Source organism: Fulmarus glacialis, unplaced genomic scaffold (assembly GCF_000690835.1).
Source record: "Fulmarus glacialis isolate BGI_N327 unplaced genomic scaffold, ASM69083v1 scaffold17165, whole genome shotgun sequence".
Lineage (NCBI taxonomy): Eukaryota > Metazoa > Chordata > Aves > Procellariiformes > Procellariidae > Fulmarus > Fulmarus glacialis.
Genome location: NW_009212479.1, coordinates 1 through 22931, shown reverse-complemented (window position 1 = coordinate 22931; position 22931 = coordinate 1). Strand labels below are relative to the sequence as shown.

General features: G+C 38.7%; 1 protein-coding gene across 1 annotated transcript; it reads left to right on the top strand.

Moving 5' to 3' along the window:
- Positions 1 to 3457: 3457 nt before the first annotated feature.
- Positions 3458 to 22670, top strand: HELLS (helicase, lymphoid-specific; the record flags this gene model as incomplete). The annotated part of the gene is made up of 20 exons (XM_009577899.1): positions 3458 to 3580; positions 4930 to 4989; positions 5479 to 5515; positions 5607 to 5671; positions 6160 to 6201; positions 7018 to 7242; positions 8715 to 8906; positions 9049 to 9055; positions 9158 to 9285; positions 9884 to 10080; positions 10769 to 10865; positions 11868 to 12029; positions 12541 to 12683; positions 14311 to 14449; positions 15885 to 15968; positions 16053 to 16172; positions 17936 to 18052; positions 18985 to 19144; positions 22281 to 22377; positions 22594 to 22670. Coding segments are annotated over 20 exons (2272 nt in total), but the record flags the coding sequence as incomplete, so codon positions are not given.
- Between the last annotated feature and the right edge of the window lie 261 nt (positions 22671 to 22931).

Below are 22931 nucleotides of genomic sequence, written 5' to 3'. Positions count from 1 at the left end.
CGTGCAGCTCCTTTGATTTCAAAACAAACAAACGTGAGAGGCTGTTAAAGTTCCGGGCGCTGGCTGTGATTCACAAGTGCCTTTGATCGTCCAAGGGAGGCTCTTTTTTTATTTTGAAGGCTAACGGCGGACTCCTGCAGTCAGCAAGAAGCTTACTGCATTTTATACTTAAATATACATTTATATTTAAGTTTGCAGTGAGAAGATTATACCTCTTTACTTCTGTCGTTCCGAGCCTAGACATCTAAGATAGCATGCCTTTAAAGTAAGCTGATTTCAGAAAGGGTAGTAAGTTCACATTCTTCTGAATTTCTATTTGAAACGTTAAAGGCAAGGGTTTTTTGTTTGTGTTTTCTGTATGTGTACATAATGCTTCTTTTCCTCTTTTTGCTCCTTACTTTATTAAAAAAAACACCAAACAAACGACCTGGTTAGAGCTCTGCAAGACACTTCTTTAAATACCATTTACCCTTTCCAGAAATAAGGCCCGTTACGCGTTTCTTTTGATAGCAGGTATAGTTTAGGCAATTGCTGTCACTGGCAGCTCATTCTCTTTGCAGTGGTGTTTGAAGGCCGCAATAGAACTGCATCAAGGAAGTAGCCTAGCTTAAAAAGCCTAGCCAAAAAGGGCCGATTTTTATGCCAGTCCTGGGCTGCTCTCCTCTGCACGCAGTTGTGCAGGCACCCCTAAGTTGAGGGGAGCAGGAGCTGCTTGAGCTGGCATTGCTGCCAGGAGAAATGTACATGTAATCGTCCTGACAGTTGATATTTGGTTTGTGTACTTTCTGCTTATGTTGCAGGAAACGTAGACTGCTTCAAGGGAATGATACATCCCTGACACAAATTACATAATCATTACCACATTTCATTTCTCTCTTGCTGTGAATGTTTTCAAATGTTGATATTAAGCATTGGTTGATATTAACCAATCTGTTTTGGAGAGAGAACATGAAAACATGATGCTTCTAGATAATTGTGTTGATACAAATTATCAAGGTATCAGAATGCTATATAAGGTATTGTATTTCAGGCATAAGGAAATACAAGCCTGAAAGGATGCTTCTCTTAAATGCTCTTTTGGGAATTGTATTCTAAAGAACTAATGCTATTACTCAAAATACTTGAGAAAGCAGTATTTGTTTTTTTTGCTTTCAGAGTGGTGTCCTTTTCCCCTTTCCTGTTAATTACGTAGCTTTGTATTCAGCCCACAGGAGGCTGATGTCTTAAAAATTGAAACGTTTTTCTAAGGGCATGAAAAATAGAATTTCTAAGGCCTGGAACTAATTTTAGTTACTCTTCCTCTTTTCACTAAGAAAAGTTGTCATTTATAAAGGTATGTTCTTAGGCTGCAGTGTTTTGTGATACTGTAGTTAGAAGATAATACTTTATTCTCCCAGAAGTCTAATAATCTTCTTTCTTGCAAACATTAAGTCATCATAGAGCCTGTCTGAATTTCTCTTCAGGTATTCCTTGATCAGACTTGGAACTAAATATTTGGAGGCAATGCTTTTGGAGGGTAAGGAGGAAACTCCTGTAGAGCAGATTATCTCATTACACAGGAAGTATTGAGAAAAAGACTTAGAATTTAATTTCTTTCACAACAAACCACTTCTGTAACAATGCTATAATGTGATAGCGCTGGGATTTTTTGTGTTCTCTCCGGTTCTTGAGAATCCACAGAGCTTACCTCTAGCAAAGGTATCACTCCATTGTCCTGTGTGCTTTTATCATCCTTTCTCTGTGCAATCTGGGGACCAAGCAAAATTACTCACGTCGTTAAACCCAGGCTTACTGGTATCTTGAGGGCAGTTGATGTTCTTGAAGCTTCTGGGTTTTTTTACGCTTGTCACTTCAGCAAACCCCCTGCCAGGTGATTTGTACAGCAGTTCAACAAGAGTCACTTGTTCTTTCTGTGGGCTGATGGCAAAAGACCACTAGGCAAATATATAAGAATGCAGAGTCAGGAAAGAGAGGCAAATTTTTGACCTTTTCAGTCAAAAAGGGGGAAGAAACCCCACTTTAAGGATTGAGTCAAAGGACAAGGTAGAGGAAACATAAGAGTTCAATGCTGTTCATCATCTTTGAGTTTTCTTCCCCCTCCCCCCTCCCCCCCTTGAAAGTTTTGCTGTTGGTCAAAGGAACAGTCCTTCAGATTGACCAATTAATGGAAGAATGCTGTGTTCACGCCAATAAAAAGGGAGCAATTTGCTGAATGATGTAGTTTAGTTTTAATTATATTCTCTCTTGGCGTTGCCATCAAGAGTTGATCTTTCTGAGCTCAGGTTCTTTTCATCATCCAGGAAAAAGCCTGGACTGGGGAGAGCAGAAGCAAATAAAAACCGTATGGAGAATCACAAGAAGGCAGTCTCTTCCCCCAAAGAACTTGTTGAGATAGATCTTCCTCTCATAAAAGAATACGGTGATAGCTATCTGATAAGAATGACGTGCAGTACTGTTTGTGGAAAATAAAGGTGTGATTTCTGGGCAAGAGAAACATGCTCCCCCTTTTCTGTGTCACACGGTTTGTCCCATGATTCAGCTAATATCCTTTTCCCCTGCCTGTTAGTCTCTTTAGTTCCAGAAGATTCCCTCGCCGTTCTGTCTTAGCATGCCCTTCCCCCGGTGTCTCTTCTGAAGGCAATGGCATAGATAAGCATCTTGTAAAGCTCTGCATCTTGCCTTTCTGGGGTTTCTCTTGGAGATGCTAATTTATACCTTTTCACTTGTTTGATATCTCAATCTAACAGGCAGTGTTAGATGAATGCAGATGGGTGAATGCTTTTTTACTTTTTGGAGGAGTCTTGATCTGAGTTTTAAAGAGTAATTTGCAAACTTACAAAGGCACAGCCTTGACTAATTCAACAGAAGTTACTTTTAAAAGCATGTGTGGATTTTGTAAGCAAAGTAAGCAGAAGTTGCTGTTTTCACATTGGGAATTGACTTGACCTCTGTAAATTAGGCATGGTGGTTTTGTAGCTGTCTGACTGTCTTGTTCATAATGCAAAACTGTACCTTTGTGCAAATGGCATATTGAGGAGTCCCAACCAATACTTGGGAAACTGTGCTGAATTTTGCCGGGTAGGGTTTTTTTTTTCCCCTCCTAAATTTTTCAAGCTGCAAATAAATTTAAATTTCATTTTGCTCTAAATCTATAAATTGGAGTTGAGACATCTTTGAGCCCCTGAATACCTTGTGCTACTGCACTGGAAGCATATGTGTTGCAGAGCTCTGTTCACATGTGCAAGTTAATACAACCCTCAGTTACTTTCACCTTACAGCACCTCATAGGTACATGTGAGTTCATACACTCGGGAATCATAAATGTATAATGACTGGAAGGGAAACGTTATGTGTGTGGGGGACAATTGTGGTTATCCTGTAGAAGAACCCTTGAGTATATTAAAAGCATTAACTCTGAAGCATTTATAAATACTTGACACCTCTTTGTGTTGGCCAGGCTCGCACTTCTTGGGACAGGGAGTCAAGTGAAATGCGCTATAAGAGGCTTCAACATTTGCTTGAAAAAAGCAACATCTATTCCAAATTCTTGCTAACCAAAATGGAACAGCAGCAACTGGAGGTAGGTGTATTCTTGTCTGCAGTGGGGATTCTTAAGATGGGCTGCCATTTGTTTGGGGTTTTTTTTGCCACCCAGGTGTTTGAACTGAAGTAAAAATGCTGTTAAGTTTGCAATAATAACATGAAAATCTACTGGAACTACTGCCCAGGAATGAAGTGGTGCTTTACATAATACTCAGAATTTGTTCTACAAATTAATAGATAAATCAGACTGGACAGAGCATGAATTATAATTTAAAATCACAGTGTAAAGGTGGCACTGATATCTTTACTGTGCTTCTGTTGGCCTAAGTACTAGGAAGAGAAAAGAAATATTTGAAATAAGAAACAAAGTTTAAGGGAGCTAGAAAACCTGGAGGGAGGATAGAAGATGCAAAAATTCACAAGGAGGAAGTTGTGCAGCCTATTTGTGTTAATTACTGAAGGCTGAGGATGAGACATATCTTCAGGATGCTAATGTAGGCCTCCCTCAAACAGATTTATAAATTACAGTGATCTGAGGCCATGGTGTTCCCAAACAAGAGCTTCTATAAAATAATTTGATGTGGTTTTTGTTTTGTTTTTTTAAATCCATGGGCTGCTGAGTTCATATCTAGCTTTATCTTGACTTTCTTAACTGTACCTTTATGGACAAGCTTGTAAGAGTTTACGCTTGAAAGACAGGGAGAATCTTAGGAAAAGATTCAGGGCAATGATGTTCTCAGGAAAGTGACACTGACAGACTGCAGGAACCTCCTTTCTAAAATACTTTTCCAGTTTAACTGTCAGCTTGAATTCGTGGTTACTGCATTGGTAGAATGCATGTTTCAGTACTAAGTCTTGCTCCATCTGATAAATACCAAGGTTACTTATCTCCTTTTCTAGGGTCCTTTTGCTTTCAAGTAGAAATAGTAGATGGAACGAAAATCTTGAACTCTTCAAGACATGAAAGCACTTCTTCTTTAAAGGCATTGTAGGCTACTTACATTGCTTTCTGTTCTGCAATGAACACAAGTGGTAATATGTGGAAGTTAAAGGGGAGCTGCATACATGGAAAACTTCCTGCAATAGATGTGATCTTAATACAGTTGGGAATATTTTTGTTGGAGTCTTTCTAAATTACTGTATTTAAGTGTTTAAAGTATTCACTGAGAAGCAATTCAGAGCAGTTGCCCTTTCTTGTCCAAGTTTTGCTTTATCATTTTAAACTATGTCAGAATAGAGGCTTTTAGGGAGATTGCAAAAGCAAAGGCAGTAGGGTACGTAGAACTCTACATTACCAGTGTCATCTATGCCTGTTATCACTTCTATAATGGATAGTTCTCTTGTGGGTGTTACTGAAAGATAAGAAATGTGTGTGGGTTTTTTTAGGAACAGAGGAAGAAAGAGAAGTTAGAAAAAAAGAGAGAGATGATGTTAAAATCTGCCAAGGTAAGATTAACTAGTTATTTTATGCAACTTTCTGAATAAAAGTCTGACAAATTACAATGTCAATTTTGATCAAGGTAGGTAAACTAAATAAGTTAGATTAGCCAGTATTTGACTTGCAGGATCTATCTAGTACACCATATTTATTTTAACCATAAAAAGGCTGTTTAAAAGTGCTTAAAAATTGCATACCGTGACAGTCATCATAAGGAGGTGTTTCTGACTAATTTATACTAAAGAAAATGGTTTGAATTTGTTTTGAGGAGGTTTTTTGTTTTAGCAATGATTGTTTATTCAGCAAAGATGCTGATTGAGTAATAAAAAAGATAAGCAGGAACTTTTTTTGCTGTATTTTGGAAAACAGCTTAATAGTAAAAGCGTTTTGAGAACCTTTCAAAGGCAGTGGTTTGAGGCTGATTACATCTTTTTATCTGTGTCATGATAGTTAGAGATGCATAAGATGATGAACCTCTTCCTGTGTTTATTTTCTAGGGTCAAAATCCACTTGATAGCAAAGAGGAGAAATCAGGTAATGTATTAGGCTTTGCCTTTTGCCAGTACTGGTGTTTTTAGTTTCTTTAATGTTTGATGTGTTGTATAAACTCAAATGTTATTTATAGGTGCAAAAAAGAAGAGAGGGAGAGAAGGTGGGACATACAACATCTCAGAAATTATGTCCAAGGAGGTAGGCCATAACTATAAATAGGCTTGTCTGGATTTTTGTAGCACAAATATTAACTGGTGAGGCAATCGCTGTGTGACATCTGTATTTTAGAGCAATACATTCTTGTACATTGCCATCAGAGATTATCAACCAACAGCCAACAGTAGTCTGTCTGTAATGTATGACTTTCTTCCAACAAAAATCTATGTAACAAGCAGTGTTGTTGGACCTGTAGAATTCAGATGCTTTTTTCTTTTTTTTAAAAGTCTTTGGAGAGGCAAGCTGTGAAGAGACTACATCGTCAGTTGAATTTTCAGTTACCCTTTGTAATTGGAATGCGTTCTCTGGTGTGTGGCCTTGTTTAGAGTCACTTGTATGATTAATGACGTTGTATGGAAAGTTTTTTAAAATATGTCCAGGTTCTTCAATTAAAAGATCTCATGAAATACAAATTGTAATAGCCTTTAATGTTGAAAAGCATATAAGCATGTTTTTTTCTTTGTTTCCAGGAAATATTATCAGTGGCAAAAAAAAGTAAAGTGGAAAATCAGGTATGTTGGGACATGTTATTGCAGTTTAAGTGTGTTAAACACAAAGGGAGAGAGGACTTTTTATGCTTTATAGCATACCTTTAAACTTTTCCTGTAAATAAACATCTCTCTGCTAGATATTGAAGTCCTGAATTAGAAGTTTTAAAAAGTGGTGTAAGTGAATGCACTTAAATACTTATTTTCAGAAATCCAAGGTGAAAACTTAGAATTTTTTTTTTAAACACTGAATTTGAACGTATTTATACTTTATAGAACGCCTGTAGTTTCAAAACTAAAGGAAATAGGAATTTACTAAGAAATATTTCTGCTGGTGTATAAGACCTTAAGACATAGTCATTTTTAAACATTCAAGCATGGAGGTAACAGGTATGGTCTCTTCCGCTTCTGCTGTAGTTCAAAAGCTACATGCACAGTATGAATTTCTTTCCAACTTTCTCTAGAATCCACTTATAGAAGGGAAATAGCTGCATTAAATGCCAGCTGATGTGAGGAAGGTTTTAAGTCTGATTTCTTTTATGAGTAGAAAATTATAAGCCCCATTGTTTCTGTAGCTATCACTGCTCTTCAATTCTAAAGGATTAAAGAATGCATATAAGGCATTGAAATTTTGCATGTTGATGTATACCTATGTAGTAATATTAATCCTAAAAATAAATTCTGCTCTTGAGTTGACAGTTACTCAAAATAAGTCTTTGTGTCAGGGGCTGGCTTACTTCACTGCATATTAAGACTGGTGTAAATTGGGCAAAAGTATGTTTTAGCTGGGCTTTGATGTGCATTCCACTTGTCATGTGTTCCTTGAAATTCCCTCTATAGGATGAAAGCTGTTCTGACAACCTGTGTCCAGAAGACCTGCAGAAAAATGGAGACTCAAATAGCGTCATTAAAGATAGATTGTGTCAAGCTGTACGACACAGTGCCAAGCAATTCCTTGATCCAGTACGGAAATTTAATGGACAACCAGTGCCTTTTCAGCAGCCAAAGATTTTTACTGGAGGTGTAATGAGGTGGTACCAAGTGGAAGGCATGGAGTGGCTAAGGGTATGGAGGGATTGTTGATAAAATTAAATCTGTTACTGATTGCAAACAGAGAAGTGGAGGGGAAGAGACAGTAGAAGTCTGTGATCATAGTTGGTATAGGGAAGGTGAAGAAGAGACAGTTGTTTACAATTTCTCGTGATGCAAGAACCTGGTGTTATGAAAATGTTGTTAAGCAGCAGATACAATGCTTCAGCGTGGGGAGGATGTTTGTGTCTGTAAATGTTTCTTTAGACTTTCTGGTTGGTGTTCTCCATCTTCCCTTTCTCTATTTATTTTCTTGTTCAACTCAACTGTCTTTTCAGCCTCTCATTACAAATACTTTGTGAAAGCAGAAGGACTATGCATACTACTAAGGGACAGTCTTACTATTTTGCTCTCTAAAGGGCTTGAATACCTATCCCATAGGTGTTTAAAGACCTTGCAGGCCTGACACAGATGAGTTTTCCATTCTCTGCAACTTGGAATCAAACTAGTAATATTAACACAGTGTTTTAAAAACATTTTGTCTTTAGCCTTTGAAATCAAAAACTAAAGAAACTTGCCATAAAAATTGCCCACATACATATTTAACTTCTATCCGTTTTTGCTTGCAAGCCAAATTAGAACAACTTTGCTTTTTAATTATCAGAGCCAGACAGAACTAATTTTCATTCTGCTACTGATCTCATGTTTCCTTTAGGTTTTTTCTTCCTCTTTTTCTTCTCCACAAGCATATATATCTTGTTATAACAAGCTTAGGCTGATCTCACAAGTGAGTGCCACTAAACTCACTCACTCCGTTCTGTCACTGGGAAGTGCGCAGGGAAGACAGGCGTGTTCTGGGAGGGGAAAAAACAGCTTCCTTGGGCCCTCAGTTATAATAACCTTCTTCATGAATCTTTATGAATAGTAGAGTAGCCAAAGAACACTTCTGTGTCTTTCTGTTCTTTTGTGAGAGGTTGCTCTGTCACTTGTCAGAATAGGCAGTGTCTGCACAAAGAACTTTTGCTGAAGCAGCTGGCTGTGTTGGTCAGGAATGGCACCTTTTTCCTATGGTGAAGTAGCTGTGCCTATAGAAGCTACTTGAACAGATAAAACTGAAACATTAGCACAAAACCTGGTCTTTTTGCAGGGGGGGGAGCTAAGGGAATTCTTTGGAGCTGGGATGAGTAAAAATTTGGGTAGTGAGAGCTGTACTTGCAGTTGAAGTGCTTTTTGATATAACACTAATTTATGTGCTTTCCTTTGATAATGTTTTGGGTTTTGCCTCCTAGTCAGGCACTTAATTGGCTAGAAGCACATACACCTACATATGAATGTCTGTTGTGTACAAGATGCTTGTATTTATTTTCATCATGGAGAAATCTTACTCGTCTGTAATATAAAATGTGCTTAGTAGAGAGTTTCTACAGGTGTTACATTCCTAAAGATATCTGCTGTTCTTAAGGTGTGTTGGCTATTTTGTATTTACATTTCTTTTTCTGTATATGCAGATGCTTTGGGAAAATGGTATCAATGGCATTTTAGCTGACGAAATGGGGTTGGGGAAGACGATCCAGTGTATTGCAACAATAGCACTGATGGTGGAGCGAGGAGTCCCTGGTCCATTCTTAGTATGTGGTCCTTTGTCTACTCTTCCAAATTGGATGTCTGAATTCAAGAGATTTACTCCAGAGGTAAAAGAAATGAAGATTTTTCTTTTTCTTCCTTAGGTTTAAAAGAACAAATTATTTAATTCTTATTCTAATTCTTTGCTTTGAAATGTTCTCTATATAGAACATCAGTTTAACTGTAGTTGTTTATGTGGTTACTATGCTGTGCCATGACTTGCTGTGTATTTACAGCCTTCTTGTAACAGAGTAATTATCTCTACTATCTTCTGTTTAGGTTTAAATGAGCTTAGTTCACCTGACTTCTAAACCTCTTTTTTTTTCAGATTCCACTAATGAGCAGGAACGTCGTAAACTGGTTCGTAAAATTCACGGGCGACAAGGATCACTGCAAATCCATCCTGTGGTCATTACTTCCTTTGAAATAGCAATGCGAGACAGAAATGCCCTGCAGGTATCTAAGTTCTCCTGAAAGCCTTAGGACGGGTGGAATGCCTCATCACTAATAGCAATGCTTTTGAATATAGTAAAAAAACCCTGCATATAGTAATAAAAAAACCACAGGTGTCATACTGTAGCATTTATATTGGCATTCACTTCTGTTCCCTTGGTAGCAGTGGCTCTGGAATTTTATGCTTAAGAAGTTCTTCAAACAGAACACTATCCAAAAAGTGAAGTAAGCAGATAGTTACAGCATACCTACTCTTTTCATTACCTCTCTGTAGGTGATGGTGAGGGAGGCTTGGAGTAAAAGCTGTACTTAGTGTATAAATATCATGGTTAGTATCAGAATGGTTGTTTCAATGAGATGAGTTTCTTGTAGGAGTTTTATTGCAATCACCTAAGCTTTCTAAATGCAGTTACCATGAAGCAGATGTATGGCATTAACTGTTTGGACTCAGCTCTTCTAGTCTGGCAAAGTGAGAAACAACAGTAAATAGAATCTTTGTAACGGTCAGTATCACACAGTCTTATTAGTGCTGCTTATCTCGTCTGGCACATGTTTTGATGGAGTAAAGCTAAGATTACTGAAATACCCTTTCTTTTTGTAGCACTGCTTCTGGAAATACCTGATAGTAGATGAAGGTCACAGGATTAAAAATATGAACTGCCGCCTTATCAGAGAATTGAAACGATTTAATGCGGACAATAAACTCCTGTTGACTGGTACTCCCCTGCAAAACAACTTGGCAGAGCTTTGGTCATTGCTTAACTTCCTGTTGCCAGATGTGTTTGATGATTTGAAAAGGTAGGTTGTGATCTGATGGTGAAAACTATTCCCCTTTTTTCTGTTTGGGCATTATTGTGACTCTTTAATAATTAAACTTGTATCAGCATGTGAAGAGTTATTTTATGGTATGATTGTAATTTGGTATGGTTATTTGGTGGTAAAGACTTTGAAATGTGTCTTGCCTTTACACTTAGTTGTTTCAAAAAGTAAGGAAGTAATTGTCAGCTCTATGGATAGTGGAAGCTCAACTCAGAGCTAAGACATGAGCATTTGAGGGGAAAGATGTTTGTCTAATCCTAAGTGCCTGCTGCTGCTTGAGATTCTCTGAGGTGCTGGAGGAAGCTGTGTGAGGCTGGCAGACATGGGGCCCATGGGGACAGATCCTTTTCTGAAGCAGTAGGGGGTCAGGTGGAAGAACGTTGCCAAAACAGTCAAGGCTAATTTTGGAAAAAGATGTAGGCTAGATTGACTATAATAGATCATAGTGAATATTCCAACTAATACAAGTATTTTTACCAATCACTTGAAACCTCAAGTATCTGAATTGACTGGTATATTTTGGAAATACCTCCTCCTCACCTTCTGTTCGTGATGGATATTAGTGCTTTGTTTTTCTTAAATCGCAGGATAAAAGAAGAATAGTATACTTAAATAATGAAGAATAATAGCTATGAAGTAACCTTTTTTTTTTTCTTTGTTTTTGTAGCTTTGAATCCTGGTTTGATATTACCAGCATTACAGAAACGGCCGAAGATATTATTGCTAAAGAAAGAGAGCAAAACATCTTGCATATGCTGCATCAGGTTTTCACTTATTCTTTGTGTTGGTTTTTTCATGGTTTACTTCTAACATTGACAATTATTATGAAGTGTGTCAAAATCTTGTTTGTGGAGCTGCATTCTGGGCCCGAGACTTTTATTGTGGCACTTCTGGACTTCCTTAGACTTGTGGGGGTTTTTTTCAATTTTTACAGCACTTATAAATGCTGAAAGGAACAATATACCTCTTTGATAATGACTCATTTTTATTCTTGGAACTGAATTGAGTTTAGTCAAACTTAATTGCCATTGCTTGCTCCTGTTTGCCAAAAGATTTAATTGGTATATTTATTTTATTGAAAGATAACTTTAAGGGAATTTATGTAACTTTTAGGTGTTGAACAGAATACCTTTTGACAAACTAGTTGTATAATGTGCCTGCCTTCAAAACCAAACTAACACTCAAAACTTCTATTTTTTTAAGGGAGGGTGTGGAGGTAAATGCTTACAGAACTATCATTTTCCCATCATAAGCTGATGGTGAGAGATAAAATTGTATCTTCTAGGTGTAATTGTCTATGACAACTTATTATTTATTTCAGTTAAAGGTTTGGGGCTTTCCTGTAATAACTTGATTTAAGAAATGTAATAATTAAAATGAGCTGTTTCATAATAAAATTACTTCTAGTTAATGAAAATTATTTGAAAGGTCTGTAATGTAGTTACTACTGCACCCTTATTAAACACTTCAAAATTTTCCAAATGTCAATGGATGTGTTGTTTGAACACATGTATTGCCAGCATGTGCATAAAAGTTTTGGAGTAGGCATCCATGTTAAAAAATGAAATATGGAACTCTGCAAATTAACTCCTTTGCTTTAAATTGTCAAAATAGCATTATATCAGTAGACCTGTTTGTGTGTTGTCTGGTGGTTTGGGTTTTGTTGTTGTTGTTGTTTTTTGGTTTTGTGTTTCGTTTTTGTTTTTTTTTAAACTAGCCATGTTGAGAGCTTTGAGTAATTGTAACACATCTGCTCAACATTTCAGATTCTGACACCTTTCTTACTGAGAAGACTGAAATCCGATGTTGCTCTTGAGGTTCCTCCTAAACGAGAAGTTGTGGTATATGCACCGCTGGCAAAGAAGCAAGAAACTTTCTACACTGCCATTGTAAATCGCACCATTAGGAAACTGCTTGGAAGTAATGAGGTATCTACTGATATGGATGTTAGAAATGTGCTTGCTGTTAATGGTTAGCCAAAACGCATTAGTATTGGTTTATTACCATTGTAACTAAAACCACTTTTTGCTTAGATTTTTAGTCTGATCCTTTTGTTATCTATTTCAATGGCAGTTACTGTGACTGGCCTCAGTGGGCACAGAAGTAATACAATATGAGTGTAAATATGTTCTTGATTACTTGTAGCTCAGGGGTAAAAGAAGACAATTTTCATATAGCTGACAGTTTCTGCTGTAAAATCAGTAAGATACTAATGCAGCTTTTAAAAATCAAGCAGAAGCTTTCAAAATCTACAATTATAGACCTTTAAAATTTGGGCTCCATTTTCTACTTAGCAAAACTTACAGCTGCTGAGTCTAAGTAAGTATTGTATGACGCATATCACTGAGACCTCTTTTCAGTATTGAGAATTCTTGGTCAGCATAGGCCTTTGAATCTGAAGCTATCTACTGTTGATGGCAACATTATCATTTCCCACAGGAAGAAGTAGTTGAGTTGAGTCCTACAGGCCGACCAAAACGCCGTAGTCGAAAACTGGTTGATTATTGTGAAGAAAATAATGGTTCACCTGATGACTTGGAAAAATTGATCAGCAAAATGCAAGAGGAAGTAGAAAAAGAGAGGTGCCTGCCCTAAAAGACTTTTTTTTTTTTTAATTATACTGAATATCTCCCTCTTTGCTTCCAGAGCTTTGCTTATTCAAATTGATCAAGAAGAATGGCATTTCATAATTCACTGTCGTTGTAGCTTTATGGTTTGTTTCTTTGCTTTTACCTAATACTTGCTGGGCCATGATAGCAATGATTAGATGGTACCATCACTCACTGACTCATTATAGTTATAGTTAACTACAAGACACTTACTCCTAGACCTGTGGCCCTGGCAGGATCTAGCAATAAAATTGCTTCTTGAGTCCCTGTTTTCATTAGTCACAGTCTTAGGTAGGTCCTGTGACGATAGTGCTATTGATAATCCATAAAGAGCTAAAATGTTCTAGTGTGAAATGCAATTCCTTTGGGCGGTTAAAACATTTTGGTAGTGAAGAACTGTGGTTTCACCAAAGCCTCAAGGTCTAAGATGGTGTTGGGTACCAGCCAGGGAAGAACTGCTTCATCTTAGTTATTTGGTAGTTGAAATTTCATTGTAATAGCTTAGGTCCTGGCTACAGCTAGCAATGAGGACAAAGAGCTGAAGAGCTTGGCTTATTGCTAGGTTTTGCAGGCTTTGCAAAGTTCAGGTAAACCTTTTGTCTCCAATGTCCAGTTATGTTCACAGGTGTATCTTCCATTGGCTCAAAGACAGGATGAGAGAGAATGCTGGTCTCCTGACTACAGTTAACTCCTAGGTTTCTGCGGAATTACTCAGAAATACTTGAAGCAAAGTTTGGGCTCAAGACTTGAGAAAAGGGAGGAGTAGTTTCCTTGCTAAATTTTATAAAATATGTAGGCTTAAGCTGAGGCCTGGAACCCAAATGGCCAGCATGGTTATTGCTGTTTTGGTGACAGGTATTGGTCACTTTCTAGTGATTAAGTTCAGAGAGGAGGCTCAGGACTGAGGGAGCTGCGGAATCATGTTCATTCTTGGTTTGGCAAGGTCTGTTGGTGGCTCTAAATTGGCTGGAAGTCCCCTGGGCATAAAGAAAACCGGGTTAATCTTCAGGGTTGAAATGTGTTTATTTTGCTAGATCTTTATTGTAGTCCAGTGTACTTTGCAAGAACAGACACTTAAATATATGTTTGTATTAGTTTTATGGTATGCATGGATCCCTTATGTTGGAGATGGTACTTAGATGTGGAAGAGCTAAATAGCTGTATTCGTTGTGAATCCTGCAATGTGTACGTGTGGCTGAAATGGGATAGGTAGAGAACTGATTTTGGAATAGCTTATGTACTGTTCCGCAGGAAATGTGACCGTTTGTTCAAGAGAGGGCTTGCTTCTTTTCCCTTTTCTGGTCACTGTTTGCTGGGTGACTTGCACAAGTTGTATTTTTCTGCTTCTGATTACTACTGACTGCCCTTTTGTATTTTAAACCAATAATGGCAAACCCTTGTGCCTTCAGCACCAAGTGTGGCACTAAAAGAAGTTTCGTCTGGTAATAGCTTTACTAACTATGAGGGATTTTGTGGATATTGGACACAGCATGTGAATCCATTGCTTGATTTCGGTTTTATTAATTTTTTTTTCTCTTCAGTATCTGTTGCATAATAAGGTGACGCTTTCTGTACTAATAAGGTGACGTTTCTTTTCAAGGCCAGTGGTAGAAGTGAGCATTCCCATGGATTCAGAGGTGAACCTTAAACTGCAGAATATTATGATGTTACTGAGGAAATGTTGTAATCACCCCTATCTTATTGAATATCCATTGGACCCTGCTACACAACAATTCAAGGTACATATTTTAAAAGGGTTATGAGAAAAATTATTCCAGGCGTTAAAAAGCAATAGACTGTGAGCTGATGACAGTAAAGAATGGCCTTTTCAATGTGTTTGGCATATGCCTCCCCATTGAATTCCAGCAGTGTACTGAATCATTACTTGAAGCTTCCTGCAGCAGCAGTTGCAGAGACCAGTTCAGCCTCGGTGACCATTTAGCCTTTGCATAGTGATGCCGTAGTGTTCTTCATTATGGCAGCGCTTACCTGCTTGGAGCAAAGTTACTGAATTCGAAGAGTAGCTGGGTTCCGTTGACTCAAGGTGGTTTAGGATCTGCCTGAAACTCTCATCACAAAGGTTAATTTTCAAAACAAAAAATGCTGCCCTTGGTGAACTGTTCATGACATAAATTGTACACACTGCAGGAGATGCGGTGGTAACTTTTTAAGTGTGAGGTGTTGAAGGGCTGAACCAAGTACAAGAGAGTTGTCAGAGAATACAGCATCCTTTCTCCTCCTCAGAAGGGAAAAAATCCAAATTATATCACAAAGGCCGGCTGGTAGTTTAATCTACATGAAGCAGTTGGCAATATAGGAAAGTATGAAGTAATTTGAATTGAAAGAATCTTGAACAACTGGAAATTGCTTCCACATTCTAAATGTAGGTTTGTGGGCATGTGTAGTCATGTTTCCTGTTCAGTGAGTGATAACAGATTCAGCTGCACTCAGGAGCAAGCTGTTGAAGTTGATCAATGTAAAGTCAGTGCATAAAAAGGAGATAGCCCAGTCTGGGATGATGAGGGGAAATTAGTCAATGTGAGGAAGATGCAGACTGTTTGACAGTTGACACCACTTGCAGGAGCTAGTACCTGCTCAGGAAAATGGATTAGGAATTATCGAGGTGGCCACTGTATGGCTCAGACCTGAGAAGTTTCTATATCCCTGCTCTAAGCGCAGAGCAAGAATTAGATCTAACAAACTCTCATGAGCAAAAGGGGGGTCTAAGGTAGCAGTGTGAAAACTTGTTCTGTGAACTTTTGTCACTTGGCTGATGTGTAGTAACTTGTTCAGCAGTGCTTCCTTAAATCCAGTAGGTGGAAACCTTGTGCATTAATTACAAGCTGGGAAAGAAACAGTGCTTTTCCATGTGGAAAAATTAAAATCATCAGGGTTTCTCCTTCCAGAAATGGGGTGAAAGCTAATTAGTTTTTTTTAAAAATTATTTGGGCATATGAAATGGTGGGGTTTGATTTAGTTTCATCATGATTTAACTGATTCAATGTAGTTTTCTAAAATTAGTGTTGCTTCCAATCTTACAGCTTTTAGTTAAAGAGATGGTACAAGCTTGTTTCTGTGAGAAGCTTTCAGACAGCTTTTGTTGGTGCTTCTGAGTCGGGGTAACCTTTGGTATCCTTCCCTCCTAATATATGATCCTCTCTCCCCTGTTCCAAGGTTGATGAAGATCTAGTAAAGAATTCAGGCAAGTTTCTACTCTTGGACCGAATGCTTCCAGAACTGAAAAAGAGAGGACATAAGGTAAATCTAATGATTTTGGGGGGGGGGCATAGTTTTCTCCTTATGACCAAAAAATGGTATTAAGGAATCTTCCTGGTTTTGTAGGTCTTGTTGTTCTCACAAATGACTATGATGCTTGACATTTTGATGGATTACTGCTATCTGAGAGACTTCAGATTTAGTCGATTGGACGGCTCTATGTCCTACTCGGAGAGAGAAGAAAATGTAAGTAGATGTGCATGCCCTTTGAGCCTGTTAGCAAATTTGCTTGTTCCTGTGACACTGGAATATGATTTCGCACAGCATTTGGCCTTTAATAGGCAAAGGACATCTATGCTGAAAACTGACATCCTTGCTGCTGCTTTAATATCTGCAGCTCAGAAATACTGAAGCAATGAAATGTGTTACTAACCAATATCTTGGGGTATGCCTAGAATGATGGGTGCTCACGTGCTCTGTTGCCCAAATGTGAAGTATGTAATGTATCTAGATTGTGGCAGATGCTAATCCCTGTTTTACCCCTACACGTATTGTTTCCTAGCATCCAGGATGTGATGCCAGCATTTATGGGAGTGTACTGCAAGTCTAATGGCAAATAAAGTAGATTTCCAGGAAATGAGGTTTTGTACCTAGTGGGACACCTGTAACTTCAGAAATTGCACGTGGATTTCTTCTAGCGCAATCCTTTGTTCTTGCATACTTGTAATGGTTTCAGATAACCACAGAATGCCTTACTACTGAAGCATATATTTATCATCAAGAGCAGCCATGCAGGATAGTTCTGGAAAACCACCTCTCTGAGGGTTTGCAGGGATTTGTGGAGGTTTGTGGAGGAAGTACACAGGATGTATCTAAGCGATGTGCTGCAATTGCTATCTGGTCTCCAAAGTATGTACTAGTGTCTATGAAGATACGGGAAAACAGTGGCAGATGACAGATCATCTAGCTCAAATTGTGCTTCCCTTTGCCCCGCTTTTTACAGTGCCGCAATGTGGCTGAGGAAAACCAAACCCCTAAACACGTAGGTTGTTGCTGTCAGAGCTGATTCTTGAAGAGGAAAGGCTAACTAGCAATGTGTCAGCAAGCTATAGTGACTTTTATTAAGTTGATAAAATTTTGTGCTGCTGGCTTGTGAGGATTTTTAGAAGTTGATTGTGTGCCTACCACAGTGTGCTATGGGTGCAGGATGAGAGAAATCTTCCACGTCACCAGTTGAAGTTCAGCAAGGCTCTTCCTAGCTCCATGATTTGCTGCTGGTGCTGCAGATGCTGATGTCCAGGAGAGCCCAGAGGATATGGGGCTTTTAGAGAGCTTGGGTAGCTGCTTCCACCTGGCAGTGGGGTGATGGTTTCTTTTTCTCTGCTGTGATCAAAATTCTGAAAATTACTATACGCTTCCAGTTTTCTACCAGCATGTGGGTGGTTAGACTAAGTAGACTAGATTTTGACTGGTATTGCAGACCTGGTAGGAGCTGTGCTGACACTTGGAAACATCTTGCAGTGAAAGTAGGCTAGATGCTGAGTAGAAGGCCAGAAAGTTGCTCTTCGTTTTGAAGTAGGAGGATGAGGTGTTCAGGGTGGCTGGAAGCTCCAGTCAAATTGGCATCAGTATTTTAGATTGTTGCTTCTGTCAAGAAGAAGATATGCTTTTAGGCTCTGCCACCTTGGACTGTGCTCACCTTGCTCGTCGCTGGATGGTAGGTTATGTGGAGGTGAATGTGATTTCGACCATACCTCACTATAGTCATCTCCACTCTGTGTGTTAGACAACTCATTGAGTGGAGTCATCACATAAGAAAATACAATTGCTTCACTTCTTGGTCTTGTCCTGTCCCAAGTGCATGCAATGTTTCTTAAAGCCTCTGGCCTCTGACAGTGTGTGCTGTATTTTATCTGTGTTCATCTTTTTAAACGCACGTCTCAAAATAAAACATTAGCTACGTTGTGTTTGATCCATCTGCTGTTTTTAATAGGCAAATTCTCTTCCAGATGCATCAATTTAATACGGACCCTGAAGTCTTCCTGTTCTTAGTGAGTACAAGAGCTGGAGGCTTGGGCATTAACTTAACTGCGGCAGACACAGTTATCATATACGATAGTGACTGGGTATGTTGACAGACTGTTAACCTAGTGATATGTGTCATAAAATGCTTTCTCTATTGCTGCTTTTGATAATAATTTACTAACCCATTATACTATAGACCATTTCTGTAACTTTAATGAGGTGTTACATGAAGATAATAGTAAGTAGTGTATGCAAACGTTATATGTGAAATATGCAGCCTCATTTGAAAAGTCCTTGCTTATCGAATGCAACGTTAGAGTTAGTTTCCAAAACTAGCCTGTTTGCCCTGAGTTACACCAAAAGCAGGAGGGGTTTTTCTGTTACTGTTGAAGATGTGTTTCCTTCTTTCGATTTATTATTTGAGTTTGAATGTAGCTGGACCTTCTACAGGTTCCCTGTTTTCGACAGTTGCTATGTTAGTACCAGCCCCTTGAATTTCCTCCTGTGACTTGCCATATGTGTTTTAGCTAGCTAGGATTCTGCTGCTCCTGTGAGTCTGGAGGCTGGGAAGAAGAGAGGCATGGAAAAAAATGACTGAGGACCTCTGCATCTTCACTCTATTTTTATAGACAGCTCTGCTCTTTGCATGACTATTCAGCTTCAGGACAGCTAAAGCAGCTTCAGAAATGGCTGAAAATTTTTTTAATCCCTTTTCTTATCCTCCAACAAAAAACCCCACAAACCTACAGCTAACACCCTCAGCTAAATTTGTGATACAAAACATGTGCATCTGTTGAAAACTGCAGCACATAGTGCAGAAGCGGTCCGAGCTAGTTGGGTTACTCTGGCTGTGCAGCTATAGCAGCAGAGCTCGTCACGGACAAGTTTAAGAGTGGAGTTCTATTATGCTGTGGCTGCCCTGCTTATTGCTTCCGCTCTGACTCTCAGAGCTCGCTATTGAAAATGCTGCCTGTGGTATGTCCCTTTTAAAAAAGGGTAATGACGTAGCTAACTTGTTTCACTATCTGCTCAGAACCCCCAGTCGGACTTGCAGGCGCAAGACAGGTGTCACAGAATTGGCCAGACAAAGCCGGTGGTTGTTTATCGTCTTGTGACAGCAAATACTATTGACCAGAAGATTGTGGAGAGAGCTGCTGTCAAGAGGAAGCTGGAGAAGCTGATTATCCACAAAAGTTAGTATCTGTCTCTTATGACTTCCTGTAAGCATGCATTGCTGCTTTAAATCTCAAGAGAGAACTCTTACTGCTCTGTTTTGTGACTGCTTAGTAGTTTTAAACGCAAAAAGCTTCATCCTCCCAACAAGTGGCTATATGGTATTACTTTTCAGAATACATTCTTAGACAGATTATAGATAACTTCTGCAGCCAATTAAAGGAAAGCACTTCTAGTATTTCTGGAATCACCGTGTTCTGACTATTCCTTTACTAGTAGGGAAGGGAAAAAAGAGGGGTGATGGGACAGTGAGTGTACCTGGAAGAAGTATAGGTAAAACCAGGCAATGAGAGGGTAGAGCTCTGGGCTTGTTGGCAGCTTGTCAGCAAGATGATAGTTTGTTTGACCCAAATGTTTTTGGACTTCTAGCATTGAAAATGCTGGGGGTAGATGACAAGTCTAAGTTGATTATCTTTTTAAAATCAAATTAAATGAACCAGAATATAAATGGAAAAGCAGATTAAAAAATTCTTAGTGCTTGCAGTTTAATTTATAACAATTCTTCAATTGGAGCAATACGCCTACCTAATGACATCTAGAGCAGTGTTTCATGATGTGAAGTTTAGCAACAGATTTTTCCAGTTGCTCTAGCAAACTTGCTTGAGTTCCTATTAAAATTGGTAAAATGAGCAGAGACTATAGAAAGTTGGTTTCTGGGGGGTTCCTACTAAACTTGGTTGAGACTGCAAATCCTAGAGCTTAAAAATCACTGTAAAAATTTTCAGCATCCAGTTTTCATCTGTCCTTCTGAATTTAAGAACAGTATGCTATAACCATAGTAGAATAGTCCTGTTTGAACAATTAACCAGTGCTGAATAGAACAATAGTCCTTGATTTTATGTGCAGAACAATGGTGATTCTTGCTGTGTTCTTGGTTATATAGTTGGTCATACTCAAAAGTCTTTAGAAAGTGATTGGGTTGAAATGTCTCTTTTGGGGGTAAATTTTTCTTGTTTGGGTCCTATAGAAATCCTGCTTTGCTTCCATAGCTTATTCTGTCTGTGATATCTGGACAGCTCCCTTTAGCATTTTCCATACACTAAGCTCACTTAAAAAATACAATTCTTGTAACTTGGTATGGGCTTCTGACAATAATTAGCCTTATATTGAACTTTAAAGAGGTTAAGAACTTCTCATAGTATATTAAGGGGGGGCGGGGGGGAAGGCATTTTTTTGAGGACATAAAGGGGCAGAAAGGCCACACCTGTAACTGTCTGCTGCACAGTGCACTGCTTGTCAAGCTTAGGCTGTAGTTTGCCTCTGGTTTTGGGTGATGTTAGCTAATCTTTGTTAGATGCTTCCTTTAGCCTAGCTTTAGCCTTTTTCTTTGTAATCTGTTTGCCACTGCTGTCTTGGTGTGACTGCCACGGCTGCCATCTGACGCTTTGGAGGCATGTTAATGACTTGATTATGGTCCAACCTGGAGTTAAAACCAAAGTGGCAAGATGAGCACACAAAACAGAATGGGCTTTAATAGTAGATGACTGCCATATACTAAAGTAGCAATGGGAACTGGGACTAGTTGTACTGGAAGGAAGCTAAGTGTCAAGTTGGGTCATGCCTTCAGTTTTGCAGTAAGTTGAATCTTGGTAATTATTGGTGAATCATATCTAAATCTTGCAGCTTAGGTAGGGGTGTCCCCTCCAGGAACCTTTGGATCCACTGTGTAAATGTAAAGGTCATGTAATGGATGCTACAGTTTTGAATATTTAAAAAAGTGTTGGAACTTTGGAGGAGTGAATGAGGAAGGGATGTCATAAAGCTTACTTAAGTCAGGCCTTTCAGTGGTGTCTAACCATGTAGGGTGTGTACAGTACAAGTACTGGATCTTAAGAACTGAAATTTGTTGCAAAACGTAATGCTTTTTTGACCTCAGCACCAGGTGACTCTTTCCATCTTGTGCTTCTGTTTTATTGAAGAAAGTTGCCTGGGATACTGTATGAGAACCAACATGATTTTAGTTAGATTAGTAGGTGTCAGACTAAGAGGAAGTGATGGACATAAGCTTCTATTTAAAGCGTTAAGTGCTTGATAGGGCCTTCTGTATTTTTCTCTGTGTCACTACTATTGCAACCCAAAACCTGTACAGCACTAATTCAATGCCGTATAGTTTGTGAAACACTGAAAACTAGAAGGGAGAGACTGAATCAGTAATAATGCGTGACAGGACCTGGATCCTATGTGTCACAGCAGGAGATGTTAATGGGGGAGAGAATCCTATAGCTCAGACCCCTCTGGAACTTGCATCTGATTTGCACTTCACAGAGAGACAGCCAGTCCTTGGAGGGAGATGGGAAAAGGTGTGGGGAGGACTTCTGAAACCAAGATATAGGAAAGAACAGCAGTGAGTGTGATGAAAGGGATCGATGAAGGCCCATTAATAAAATGGGTACGTGTGTTGATAAAAACCTGAGGAAACTTGGCACAGAACAGTAAGGCTTGCCTATCTCCTTGAAATGTGCAAGTCTGAGCTTGACTTCATCCATGCTCAGCTTTAGTTAAGTAATAATCTTGTATAATTTTTTTGGATATTTGGGCTGACATCCAGATTTGTGTGTAGATAGGCATTAGCGTAGTCTCTTCAAGAAACCAAGCTGTCAGGTGTATTATTTTGTTGTGTTTGTCTAGTCCATTAAACTGAGGGATGTTCTCTCTGCAAACCACATATCTTTCTCGTATTTCCTATGTTGTGGTTAATACTGCTTACTTTGTTTCAATCAGCTTACAATACAAAGGGAACAAACTTCAGCATCCACCATCTAACTTTATTTACAATGTTTTTACTGTAAGTAGAACTAATGGATTTTCTGCTCTGTGTGTGCGTGTGTGCATGTTGAATTGGTGTTTCAATCAGTTCTTATGCATACTACAGCTAGAAGGTGAAAGGCCTGCATGTAAACTCTTCATGTACCTCTGACTTTTTTCCACCAGTTAGGCTATTAAGTGTGTTTACCTGAGGGCTAAAACAATGAAACATAGCGTTAGTTTTGATGCGCAAGAGTGATTTGTTTGATATGTTCATCCAGCATTGATTTAACAATTTACAGAATTTGTTCCTGTCTCTGTGTACTTTCTTAACGTTTCTTCTTTCTACAGATCAGTTTAAAGGTGGCAAATCTGGTCTAGCACAGTCAAAGAGCTGCCTGGACCCTCAGGAATTAATAGAATTACTGAAATCCAGAGACTATGAGAGGTATACAGATTTCATATTTTTCTTGGACCATGAATTTGTAACTTGCAGCTTGCAAGCAGCTGTCAATAGCTCTCTTGTCTTACGAAGGGGTATGTGGATCTTCACAGTGGAAAGAATGTCCTAGGGATTCTGCTATGTGGGAAAATTGACTTCTATGGAATACTAACTGTAACATGCTTTTATATGTATTGAGAGAGATTATTTCTTCCTCAACAGGGAGGTTAAAGGATCTAAAGAAAAAGTAATCAGTGATAAAGATCTAGAGTTACTCTTGGATAGAAGTGATCTTATTGGTAAGTCAGAGTTTTCATCTGGTTTTTTTTTCTGTTCAACAGTAAATTCGTATTTCCTAAGAGTCTTTGTATGTAGAAAGCTGCTATAGCTTCACTTCCCTACAGCTGTGTTGTACGTCTAAAGAAGGACCCTTTAGCCTCTTTGACATTTCCAATAGGATTTGCTGAAGAAGTAACAGAACTTAAACAGAAGTATTCCAGAAAACCACATTCATGCATAGTGTGCCCTGAGCATACCGTGAATGAAAAGGATAAATTAGG